Genomic DNA, 12,917 nt, shown 5'->3' with positions numbered 1-12,917 from the left:
GCAATTGGCCAGTAAGTAACGTTGATTTATTTTAACCTACAGCTACCGTAATCCATTTCATGGTAATGCATTTTATAGTACCAAAAATGGTACTGTAATCTAATTTACAGCATATTATTGGATTTACGCATTGCAGCGACATATCACCCAGTGTTCCTTGAAAGTTTTCATTTTAAATGTACATTTTGGTCATTTAGCGGGTGCTCTTGTCCTTAACAACTTACAGTCAGTGCATTCAACCACGGTAGATAAAACAAACACATATTACAGTCATTGCAAGTAAAACGTTTCTATAACCGTTACTGAACATGTTGTTGTATTTAAGGATGCACTGGTCTTCAAAATAATTATAATTACAACAATACATCTTATAATATGATTCTGACTATCTATGGAAAGTGCCAATACAATAGTGAGATATTGACGTTAACTTAATGCCAGAGCAATGAAACAAAGTACAAGTGACTATTAAACTGTAATAAATTTAAAAAATCCTACAGTAATTACAAGGGATTAGAGCAAGCAGGTTGGCTGTATGCATTTGCATATTATAGCATACTAATGAATACTGGGTGTTTTATATCACTTGTACATCTAGAGGCCTAAACATGATGCCAGAGCAATGAAACAAAGTACAAGTGACTATTAAACTGTTTTAAAAAAATCCTACAGTAATTACAAGGGATTAGAGCAAGCAGGTTGGCTGTATGCATTTGCATATTATAGCATACTAATGAATACTGGGTGTTTAATATCACTTGTACTTCTAGAGGCCTGGACAAAGGATGCCAATCAGGCCATTATTACAGGGCTAAACAGATCAAATGGACATAGTCAACCATTAAAAGGTTTAAGACCTGCCACTACTCTGACCTGTTCCCTATATACATTTAATTGTTAGGGAACTACTACAATATATCACTTAAAATGGTACAGGACTCTCACTAACAGGCCAAAACAAATATAGCCACTGACAAGGCACACCTTAAAATACTGAATGTTACTGAGCCAGCAATTCTTTCTCTTCCCACAATATTTCTCAATGCACCATCATTTACAGTATGCTGCAGTGAATTTAAAGCAAAAACATCAATAAAGTATTTTATTGTTGAATTAAACTGAAAATCCATTCAGCATTTGCTAATGGTGAATATTTAATTATTTATTGCAGCATACCAACTGATATTAGGTGTTTTATATCACTTGCACTTTAGGCCTTAAGAACGGCTTCTAAACTGATAGTGACTACAGGGCAAAACAGATCAAAATGAAATTGCTAGCCGCTCAACCGTTAAAGATTTGAGACTTGCTGTCACTCTGATCTGTTCCCTATTTAAGTGCAATTGTTAGGGAACCACATATCACTTAAATTGGTACAGCACTCTCAATGGGTGCAACAAATATAGCCTTATACAAGACATGCCTCAAAATATGTTAATGCTTGAGAAACATTACCACACACCCACATGTGGTCAAAAGGTTGTTGATGCTCCAAAAATGCAAAATTGGTAGCGAATTCTGAACGAGAGTAAATTACTGGCAGCAGTGCCAATAAGACACTGTAAAGTTTCAGGACAAGGTTGGTAGAATTGAGAAAATATAGTATATTACTGTATTCTGTGGGGGTACAGCATTCTCACTCACAGGTGCAACAAATATAGTCTCTTACAAGGCACGCCTTAAATATGTTAATGAGCCAGAAACCTTTTTTTACTAGAAGTAGTAGTGCTCTCCTCTTCAAAAAATATTTGAAATAACTGAGATTCTCTATAATAACTCTAGTGAATTAATGATTGGTTAGACTGATAGGTATTTGAGCGTCACAAATAATCTCATATTATGTGTTGTTTCAGCCAGTGCAAATATTAATCCCTAGAAGAAGGAACTGACTTCATTATCTCTCCATGTACTCAACTCACTAAACTCAGAGGATGTAGAGATGATATGAGAACTGATTTGGGCTTCAAGCATTTCACATGCAATGAACAAAGTAGTAAATTAAATGTTCAACTGAGTCTTTGGCCAATTCGATCTGGAATCATTAGTCCATAGCTAAGACCCTTCCTTAAAAAATTAATAAAATATTACTTTGTGCCTTTCATATTTGAAGCAGTGAGAAAGCCTACTGTATTTCCCGAAAGCAGGATCCCATTGTAATTGGAAAGTAAACACAAAACGCTTTGCTCGCTACTTTGTCATCTCGGTACTTTGTCATAGTTAGGTTTTCAGGAAGGTAAAGTTTCAGCCATATTGAATTATTGATGACAGTATTAATGAACACACTGTCATCTGTACTGTAAAAATACCATGACTGTGTAATGAAACCATGAAAAGTAGAGCACCTAAGCTGAAATCGTTTGGAGGGTGCTTCAATGTAAATCCAATGTAAGTGCTTTAAAACAGAAATTAAGTCGCCCAAAGTAGTTCTTTAACCTGAAAATTGGGGTTTTAAGAGAGTGTTGTGAAAACACTTTATTGGGTTTCAGTGCATGTAAAAGTTAGCATCAAAACACAAACACTATGTTTATCATACAATCAATGGTATTGAAATGCAAATGGTTTACGGCCTAAACATTGACTGATAAGGGCCTATGGAGAATATTTTTGGTGGAATTCCACCTTTATTTTTTCAATGCTTTATTTAGACAGATTAGAAACAGGAGGGGAAGCAAGATGATACATTTTGTTGGAATTGTATCCACTCAACCACACAGCCACACTGTTAGAATTTATAATAATACATATACTGCTAGAACCGCTAAAGCAGTAAATTTGACTCCTCATGAATTATAATGTATTATTACTCTGCCATGTTTTAAGTCATGCCCCCCTCCATCCTTGACTTTTCCTAAATAAATCCATTCAACACACTGTTGTTATTCGAATCTTAATATCACAAACAGAACTGGAGTTATAACAAGTTTAAGGAGGGCATGCCATTTTTTTTATGGTTTTCCCACATTCCCCCTCCTTCTCCAAACAGTAGGGCCTGCTCCTCTCCTTCTTCCCACAGTTGAAAGTGCAGTGCCCATCTGATAATCACCCCGATAATTGCCACGAAACTGAACCCAGACTATACCGAAACTAATTTCACACATATAACACCAGATTAAATCAATTACGTAAAATATGATGGCTTTGAGTTGATGAACGAGGGGAAACGAACAATGCATCATTATGTCGTCACCAATTGTGAATGAAGAACAAGGCGAGCCATTCTATTGCATTGATCCAGTCTAATATGTACCCTATTTCAGTCCACCAAATAAAAGCAGTCTTATCAGTCTTATCAGTCTTCTCTGGCCTACTTGGAGCAGGTTACCCAATGAGAGTGTGTGCGTAATTGTTAAGATGCTGAACGGTTTTCATCTGGGAAAATATCCACATCGGGCAGTAGGTGAGTGAGTGTCAGAGAATGTGGTGATGGGGCTTGTGGAACCTTACATTGGAAATAGCCAAAAATGTCACCATGGACAATTTCTTAACTTCACTGTCATTGGTGAACAATTTGCTTGCAAAGAAAACAAGCCTGGCCAGCACCGTGAACAAAGTGAGACAGGAGTTCCCTCCCTCTGTGCAAAATAAGGCACCTGCACAGCAGTTGTACTCCACAATGGTGATGAAGAATGACAAGACAATGGGAACACAAAGAGAAAACCGGAGACCATTACGTGCTACAAGCAAGCCAACGTATGTCAAAGTGGGTCAAGCAAGTTACAAAGACTCTTAGGACAAGGAATAATGGCTAAATAAAACCTAACTGACACCATGTAATGTAAGCATGAGCTGACAATGATGGACTATTTCTGACTGCTGTTATAACAACACTTCTACTCGGTGTAATGCCATTATTGCTTTTGTGCCGAGTTTGACTATTTATCAAGACACTTGGCGCTTGTAATGATGTTTAGGCTACTGATGTTTTCATCATTTGACCGCTTCGTCCTTTGACCGTTGGTCTTGGTGATTGGGGTATTAATATAATGTTTGTCATTATAAAAAGAAGCTGTTACCATGTTTCAACACATATGTTTTTTTTTTTTACATATAGCCTACAGTAACATAAACTAATGTGTTATTTGAAATAAAATATATATCGTATTCTAATGTTGCCCAAGGCCTTCATTAACACAACCAAATTATATATTTTTTGCAATAGCATTTGAAATATATCAATTACACTGTTAGAATGTTGGGTCCATCAAGGCTCAGCAGTTCTAGTGTTAATACAAATGAATGCAAGTCATGCAGAGCCCATGGTCTGGTGGAAACGCACCCGGCTTAGACCCATATCACCCCTCTCCCCACCAAAGACATGGGTTAAATTCCCCTCTCCAACCCTTCAATCTGTTTCTCCCACCTATCTGTATCCCCTCTGTCAAAATACCCCCAAAAATAATAGAAAAACGTAGGCAAGTTGTTTCAGTGATTTGTTCATTTAATTTTACCAATATAATCTACTAATAAATCCAATTTAATATGTTGCTCGAAATATATTTTATATAAGGAAAACCAAAGAAAGAGAAAATCGAGTGATTAAATGATTCATTGGAAGTTCATTTTTATCACCTTGCATTTCATATCTTGCCGTATGACTCTGCTTTTAGAGGATTGTGGGTAAATCATTTTTAGACTTTTTTATTCTTTCACACAATGCTGTATACATGTTTAAAGAAAGAAAAGTATATTTCTATATTAGTATTAAGCTTGTTGTGCCATTAGGTGTAATGGATCATGATTCATGAATATCAAGCTCTTATAGTGCAGTCCAAGACATAGTGAGACATTTTTAACATGTCCATCTAATATTCATCTAAAATATCTCCTTTGGATGTTGATCTTGATCCAGATCCATCTATTGATTTTGGATGTTGATCTTGATCCAGATCCATCTATTGATTTTGGATGTTGACATGTTGATCTTGAATGAGGGCTACTTTGCTAGATACCAAACATAGCTAATTCACTGCATCCCAGGCTACGTGCGCCATTTTTTAATTGATGTAGTTCTGTCCTTGAGCTGTTCTTGTCTATTAATATTCTGTATTATGTCATGTTTTGTGTGGACCCCAGGAAGAGCAGCTCCCACCTTCGCAACAGCTACTGGGGATCCAAATAAAATACAAAATACCAGGCAAAACAAACACTCAAACTCCCACACCCCCTCTCTCACACTTCTCCCAGCCCTCTCACCTTTGACAGTGATCTGTGCAGTGGTCTCGATCATACCAAGCGACGATATCGCCACGCAGGTGTAGTTGGCAGACTGCAGAATATTGGTGACCTCCAAAACATTCCTCCCAATGGGCATCTCTTCTTCCTTAGTCAGGTCTACCACCCCCATCATCCACTTGACGTAGGGCATGGGTGCTCCCACCGCCACGCACGTCAGGTTCACGCTGCCACCCGGCATCACCTCGTGGTTGTTGGGAGGGATGGAGAACCGGGGTGGCACACGCCTCACTGCAGGGGGAGAGCATAGGGGTGTGAGAGGCAGAAGAAGTGGAGGTTTGATGTGAGACACTGCATGGTTGGCTGGGATAGCTCAATACCTCAATGGTCAGGCCTGGCTGTTGCTGCAGGGTATACCACTGTTCTCTGGGACAATAGAGGCCTATGGCAACTCTGCTATAGTTAGTTAGGGTGGGACCACATGTGATGTATCTATCTATTACTCAACAGTGAAATAGGACTTTCCTCCCCTTTCATGTTAAATTTGGAAAAAAATGCCTACGGTGGCCTATAAGGCTGGATTTCTCACGAGTGCCTTTGGATTTCCTTCTTTGGTATGTGGATTAAGACACACCTGGAGCTTATTACTGCTGTTAGTCTATAGCTTCCCTACCATACTCAGAGTAAGCTAGCTATCTAACACTCGTTTTGTCTCTAAGTGTGAGTGAATAGAAGAGGTTTCTTCTCCCTTGTTATCTACCATACACCATTAGAAGTCCCCTTAAGTGCTGGGAAGTACTGCTCATTATGTCTGAATTAATGTTGCAATGCTACTCACTTTGCATGCATTAAATATACATAGCTCAACGGCATGGCAGCAAAAGTGCTCACACACACTCCTTGACTAGGAAGGCTGAGAATGGTCACAAAATGTGTTTCACTGTGGTATAATTTAAGTTTAGATTCTGAATATTCTATATTTCACCATGTTTCTTCTTGGTCTAACTAAATAGAAAGGGGAGGGGAGATCTACATGCTGTGTGAGTCAAACAGGGAGAGACACAGAGGTTTATGACAGATCTGACCTTGTACCCAGGCTCAAATGTCACATAAAGCCTGGTAACAGTGGCACTTTTTGGAATTTATGTTATGTGGATTTACTGAGTGACATGCTAATCTATTCAAATTCTGAGCGAAACACAACTTTGAGGCGTGGCTCTAAATTGAGGCGGGAGAGGGTTGTCACTAGTTAACACAGCCATAAAGTCATAAACCCTGCCAATCTGGGCAATTTATCTTCTTAAAATCTGATTTTAAACCTAATTCTAACATTCACCCTAACCTTAATCACACTGCTAACCGTATGCCTTACGCTAACCTTAAATTAACTTGACTTTGTGGCTGTGGAAGCTAGTGGAAACCTGACGCAGTATCTGTGCGTTAGAGATGTTGACGATGACTGTGACATGTCTCCTCTCTAACGCCCAGGAAGCTCAGATTCAAACTCCCATTAGACAGCTATGCAAGCGTTATAATGTCAAAGTAAGTTCGATACGTTTCCCTGAGCAACTATCTTCACTTACTCCCGTTATGGCTGGTATGTACTTCCAAAAAAGGTATAAATAGAAATGTACAAGCAACCAAAAACATTACTAGTCGCCACCTCCAATGTATAATTTTTGCTGGGCAGAGACGTCAGTCAGTTCAATGTCTATTCCACGTTAGTTCAATGTCATTTCATTGAAATTATGTGGAAACAACGTTGACTCAACCAGAGCACCAAGTGAGATGTATTGAGCTGTTGTAGACTTCCGACAAACAGGTCGGAAACACAGCAGGGTATAGCTAATGTTGTATAATTTGAGAGCGGTACTACTTTGAACAAATAAACTGAAAGAGGATGTATGCGCACATAATGTCTTCATTTGGCTCACTCAAGCACAGCAGTAAGTTAATTAGCTCCAACCAAGTGAGGAATCACTGTGATAAATGAATGTGTATTTGCATGGGCTCAGTCAGTCAGTGAGGAGAGGTGATAGATAGTCATGTTGGCTGTCGTCGCTGCAAAGACAAGGGCTGCATTGTCTGTCTGCTGGGACCGGAGGGAAAGAGAGAACCATCATTTACATTTTAGCAGACACTCTTATACAGAGCAGTTAGGGTTACCTGCCTTGCTCAAGGGCACAGAGAGTTTTCACCTAGCCAGCTCGGGGAATCAAACCAGCAACCTTTGGGTTACTGGCCCAACGCTCTTAACCGCTAGGCTACCTGCACGCTCTGTGATACAGATGGCTGGCATTAACATGGGTTGCCACGGAGACGGACATCGCCTGAGGCACGTGACATGGACAACAGGGGCAAAACCAGAGGGGGGGAAGGAGGAGAGGAGGGTAAGAGACAGAGAGAGAGAGGGAGGGCGAGAGCGAGAGTGGTGAGACGAGGGGAGGGGGCTGGCTGTTCGAGGCTGGGTATAGGCCACAGTTATGTGCCATTCCGTGATTCCAGTTTGGGTGATCTCAGGTCAAAAACTAAGAAAGTCGGAGTTGCCAAACTTTTAGATATATCAGGGTACCACTACTGCCAATCTCATACTATATGACTGTATTTCTGTGACTATAATCTCACAGAGTGGAGGTTGTAAGCGGAGGTTGCAAATCGTTGTGCAGGTGAGGCACAGCAAGCAGCAAAAACCAGGCCTTGACTTTTCAATTCCCAATTGATCTCCCAACACACACACAGATGGTCTGCAGGATCTCACATTAAGCTACCCGCAAAACGATCCCCTTTCAGACAGCGCTGAGACTCTTAATCATCAGTAAGATAACTAACGTTCCCAATTTTCTCTCTTTGCTCAGGAAAAATGCAAGGTTGCAGCCCAACAAAGAGCCGTTCGCTGAGAAAGAGGTTGCGTCCCAAATGGTTTGGGTTCTGGTGAAAAGTAATACACCATGTAGGGAATAGGGTGCCATTTGGGATGGAACAGGATTTCATTTGGGATGCAAGGGGAGAACTCTAGCAGACCCCTGTTTTGTGCTTGAAGATAAAATAGAGGCAACATTATTCACATCACAACTCTTAAAGTACTGTGTTTATCATCATGACTAAGAAATCACCTGCTTATTTCTTTACCACAGCAAAATGATGCAGGCATAGTAATGTAGTACTTACAGTATTCTAGGGCCCACCGGCCCTGCCTGGCTGACCAGCAGTTACATCTAAATACTGTAAATATCTCCAAGCTGGTTTTGAAGCTAGCATGGCACCAAAATAGTTTTTTCTTCTTCTTCTAATACAAACGTCTCAGTTTTTAAGTGACTTGAATGGTGTATGGGGTGTGAGGTGAGGTTGCTACCCTCTTCTCCCTTCTTTCTCTCTCCCTTCCTCCATCCTTTCACCCCCCCCCCCCCCCCTCATGCAGTACTGTAGTCTACAGGAGGGCAACAAGAACTGAGGGACTTCAAGATACCCATAATGAACCACAGTTGGGTGTTATCTAACAAAATCACATTTTTATTTAGCCTATGTCCTGAACATGGGCAATCTTTCTCTACTGCAGTATTCACCTTACCGTACCTAAGTAGAGACTTAGATTTTGCATTTCTTTTGCATGTTTTTTTGTGTGTATTGTATGCATACTGTATGTGTGCCATGTGTACCATCTCTGTATGCAGAAAGTCTGCGTGTGATTCATTCAAGTCAAGTAAATGCTGAGATTTTGAGATTTATATATCTGTTCCTCTGTAATCAAATTGAGGCCAATGGTCTACTAACTCTGAGCTTTTCAGAGGAAATTAACCAATGTGTTAGATTGGAGTCTGTGAGCTGTCAACGTGACATGCTGGACAGCGCAATGCAGGGCAGGAGGAATCATAACAAACCAACGTTAGTCACTGTGTACATTATTAGAAGGATAAGGAGGTTGGAGGTTACCAATGGATATGGAAAATGGTCACAGCGTGACATGATGGTTGTTGTTGATTGGCTGACTGAGTGAGGTTATAACAAGGGGTTATCTGAGTTATTATTGGCTATGGAGGACACATGTTAAAGGTTAAAGGTCACCAGGAAGTGGTGGAGGAGGAGAACTCGTCATCGTCGTAGAAGCGAGTGACACTGTGGGGTATAGTCACTGGTTTCAAGTGAACAGTTTTAGTATCAGAGGAAGTAGCATCAGCAGTAGCAACATGAGAAGCTGGCAGTTATAATGCAGACACGCACTTATCTTCATTGGCATGCCACAGAGAAAGAGGGGGAAGAGAAAGAGGGAAGGAAGGAAGGATTTGGGATTGGAAAAAGAAAAGGCTTTGGAGCTGAGGGGGGTAGGGGTGGAAGCACAATCGTGGTTGCACACAGATTTTAGGCACACAAATATTGTCAAGCAAGGCATGCGGCAGCCCAGGCACAAGGCAAGCAAAGCATCAAGCCAATTACTAGCTAGCTACAGAGCAGCTATGATCATGATGAGGCTGTGGAAAATCTCCCTGGTCTTTGTGATAGAATCTGTGCTTGAAATTCAGTATTTGACTAAGGGACCTTACAGATAATTGTATGTGTGGGGTACAGAGATTGGGTAGTCATTCAGAAATCAAGTTAACCACTATTATTGCACTCAGACTGAGTCCATGCATATTAACATGTGATTTGCTAAAGACCCAGTGTTGTCAGAATTCTGTTTTGCCTGTGTTTTTTTTACCATATTATAACATGGCTGATGAAACTAACACTGTAAAAGTGTGAAAACATTTCCTGATAGTTGCTGGTTGAAGACACCAACAGGCCCTTCTAATCAGCAGGTTTGCATGGGCGGGAGTTTCGACTTTCCATGGTGACATCTCCGTGAGGTATATTGGTTAATAGACCGATAACAAAGAGAGTTCCAAGCCTCTCTGCCAATAACAGCTAGTTTTCAGTTTTCCCCTCACCACTCAGATGACTCCCAGACAGTCCTAGCAAAATACTTTTTTTTGTTGCTAAAATAAATTTTTGCCCATTTTAATGGAAATCTATTATATTAAGGTACTTAATTGTTACCAAGAAATGTTTTGATATTGATACAAAAAGTCCCCCCTGAACTTATTTAGGCTTGCCATGACAAATGGGCTGAATACTTTTTGACTCTAAAAACAAAATTTCACTTTGGACATTATTGGGTATTATTTGTAGGTCAGTGACACAAAATCTCAATATAATCCATGTTATATTCAGGCTGTCACACAACAGAATGTGGAAACAGTAAAGGGGTGTGAATACTTTCCGAAGGCAATGTAAGTTAATATTTCTCACATTTCTCACAGAGAGGAAAGGAATCAGTTAACTATCTTAAACGTAGTCCTTTTTTTTTATTCGAGAAAAGACATGAGACTGTCTGGGATTAATGGGAGGTAAATTGTCAGAGGGCACAGACCTCCATTTTAGAAAGTGCCTTGCTGATGTGTGAGTTGGCTGAAAGTGTGGGTAGCTGAGACGGTTTTTATCCATCTCTCCCACAGAGAGACACCTTCTCAGCTCAGCAATTTAACCCTAGAGGCGCCGACATATTTTTGCTTAAATGCGACAAATTGGTAATGATTGCAAAGTACCACTTTAATAAACCTTTTGTTACACAAGTCAATGGTTGAAATTCCCCAAAATAAGCATATATTTAAACAGGTAGAACACTGCCACTGCCACACCCCCCAGGGACCAAATCTGGGGTGGCTCCTACAATACCATTCAAAAGTTTGGACACACCTACTCGTTCAAGGGATTTTCTTTATTTTTGACTATTTTCTACATTGTAGAATAATAGTGGAGTTCCGGTCAAATTGGACTGATTTGTCTCTGAAAAATGTAGTTCATTTAATATGATTGTCATAAGGTTCCATGACTTTGTCCACACAGGGCACCTGAACACACCAAATACATTTAGATGATTTTCATTACATTTTGGGTGTTTTGTTTAACTTTTGTACACCTCTGGTGGTCCCGGTCAAAAATGACCTGTTATTACAAATTAATGGGTGAGACTACAATTAGTGTAAAAACTGAGTTCAGGCACATTCCCATTCATCAGATGGACACACTTCCTCTCCAGAGCCCCACATGCATGTGTGTTCGAGCGCACGCACACACACGCACACACACACACACACACACACACACACACACACACACACACACACACACACACACACACACACACACACACACACACACACACACACACACACACACACACACACACACACACACACACACCTCACTCCCCTTCTTCCACAGGAACCACACCTGTTGGCATTCTCACACAGAACTACAGAACTTTTCTCGCAGCTCTGGTATATAAAGCTTTTTTGAGGGCTTGCTCATAATTCGTATTGTGGCAGCAAAATGACCAAATGAAATATTGTATGTGAGGCTCTTGATCATATCTTTGATCATGACACTGGTGAGGAGGAGAGAGTCCTTGTTAAACTTTGACACAAAGTAGTCTGTGATAAATAGCACAATATGTTTCATCTGAGTATTTGTTAGTCAAAATAATCCAAACATTATGCTTTTTTTTTATTACTCAAAACAACTTTTATGAGCTCAGGTCAATAAGGCCTACAGGCCATGAATAGCAAATAGAAGTTCAAAACTTGTAATGTACACAAGAACTTAAGTTTATAAAAAGATCTAACACAACATTAGGTGATGATATATGGATTATTATGGATTCATAATCAGTTATAATGAGGCGGTCATTTTGGACAGGGAACACAGAATTAATTAGCATTTATTTGGGCTGCAATCTGAGTTGCAGTAAACTCTAGTGAACTTATCCTCTGGAGCAGAGGTAACTCAGGGGTTTTCCTTTCCTGTGGTGGTCCTCATGAGAGCCAGTTTCATCATAGCGCTTGATGGTTTTTGCAACTGCACTGAGTTCTTGAAATGTTCCTGATTGACTGACCTTCATGTCTTAAAGTAATGATTGACTGTCATTTCTCTTTGCTTATTTGAGCTGTTCTTGCCATAATATGGACTTGGTCTTTTACCAAATCGGGCTATTTCTGTATACCACCCCTACCATGTCACAACACAACTGATTGGGTTGTGCCATGGCGGAGATCTTTGTGGGCTATACTCAGCCTTGTCTCAGGATGGTAAGTTGGTGGTTGAAGATATCCCTCTAGTGGTGTGGGGGCTGTGCTTTGGCAAAGTGGGTGGGGTTATATCCTTCCTGTTTGGCCCTGCTCGGGGGTGTCCTCGGATGGGGCCACAGTGTCTCCTGACCCCTCCTGTCTCAGCCTCCAGTATTTATGCTGCAGTAGTTTGTGTCGGGGGGCTAGGGTCAGTTTGTTATATCTGGAGTACTTCTCCTGTCCTATTCGGTGTCCTGTGTGAATCTAAGTGTGCGTTCTCTAATTCTCTCCTTCTCTCTTTCTTTCTCTCTCTCGGAGGACCTGAGCCCTAGGACCATGCCCCAGGACTACCTGACATGATGACTCCTTGCTGTCCCCAGTCCACCTGGCCGTGCTGCTGCTCCAGTTTCAACTGTTCTGCCTTATTATTATTTGACCATGCTGGTCATTTATGAACATTTGAACATCTTGGCCATGTTCTGTTATAATCTCCACCCGGCACAGCCAGAAGAGGACTGGCCACCCCACATATGCTCTCTCTAATTCTCTCTTTCTTTCTCTCCCTCGGAGGACCTGAGCCCTAGGACCATGCCCCAGGACTACCTGACATGATGACTCCTTGCTGTCCCCAGTCCATCTGACCGT

The 12,917-nt window shown here is 40.7% G+C and overlaps 1 protein-coding gene across 11 annotated transcripts in view; it reads right to left on the bottom strand.

The window, feature by feature from the left end:
* Window positions 1-12,917, bottom strand: part of LOC109898078 (receptor-type tyrosine-protein phosphatase F-like) — a 405,249-nt gene that overhangs the window by 102,741 nt on the left and 289,591 nt on the right. For all 11 annotated transcript variants that reach the window (XM_031833586.1, XM_031833587.1, XM_031833590.1 and 8 more), the window contains one exon: window positions 5,194-5,463. In XM_031833586.1, the coding sequence (XP_031689446.1) occupies window positions 5,194-5,463 (270 nt within the window). The remainder of the gene's footprint in view (window positions 1-5,193; window positions 5,464-12,917) is intronic.

Source organism: Oncorhynchus kisutch, linkage group LG10 (assembly GCF_002021735.2).
Source record: "Oncorhynchus kisutch isolate 150728-3 linkage group LG10, Okis_V2, whole genome shotgun sequence".
In the NCBI taxonomy this organism is placed as follows: domain Eukaryota; kingdom Metazoa; phylum Chordata; class Actinopteri; order Salmoniformes; family Salmonidae; genus Oncorhynchus; species Oncorhynchus kisutch.
This window is presented reverse-complemented; position numbering and strand designations above follow the sequence as displayed.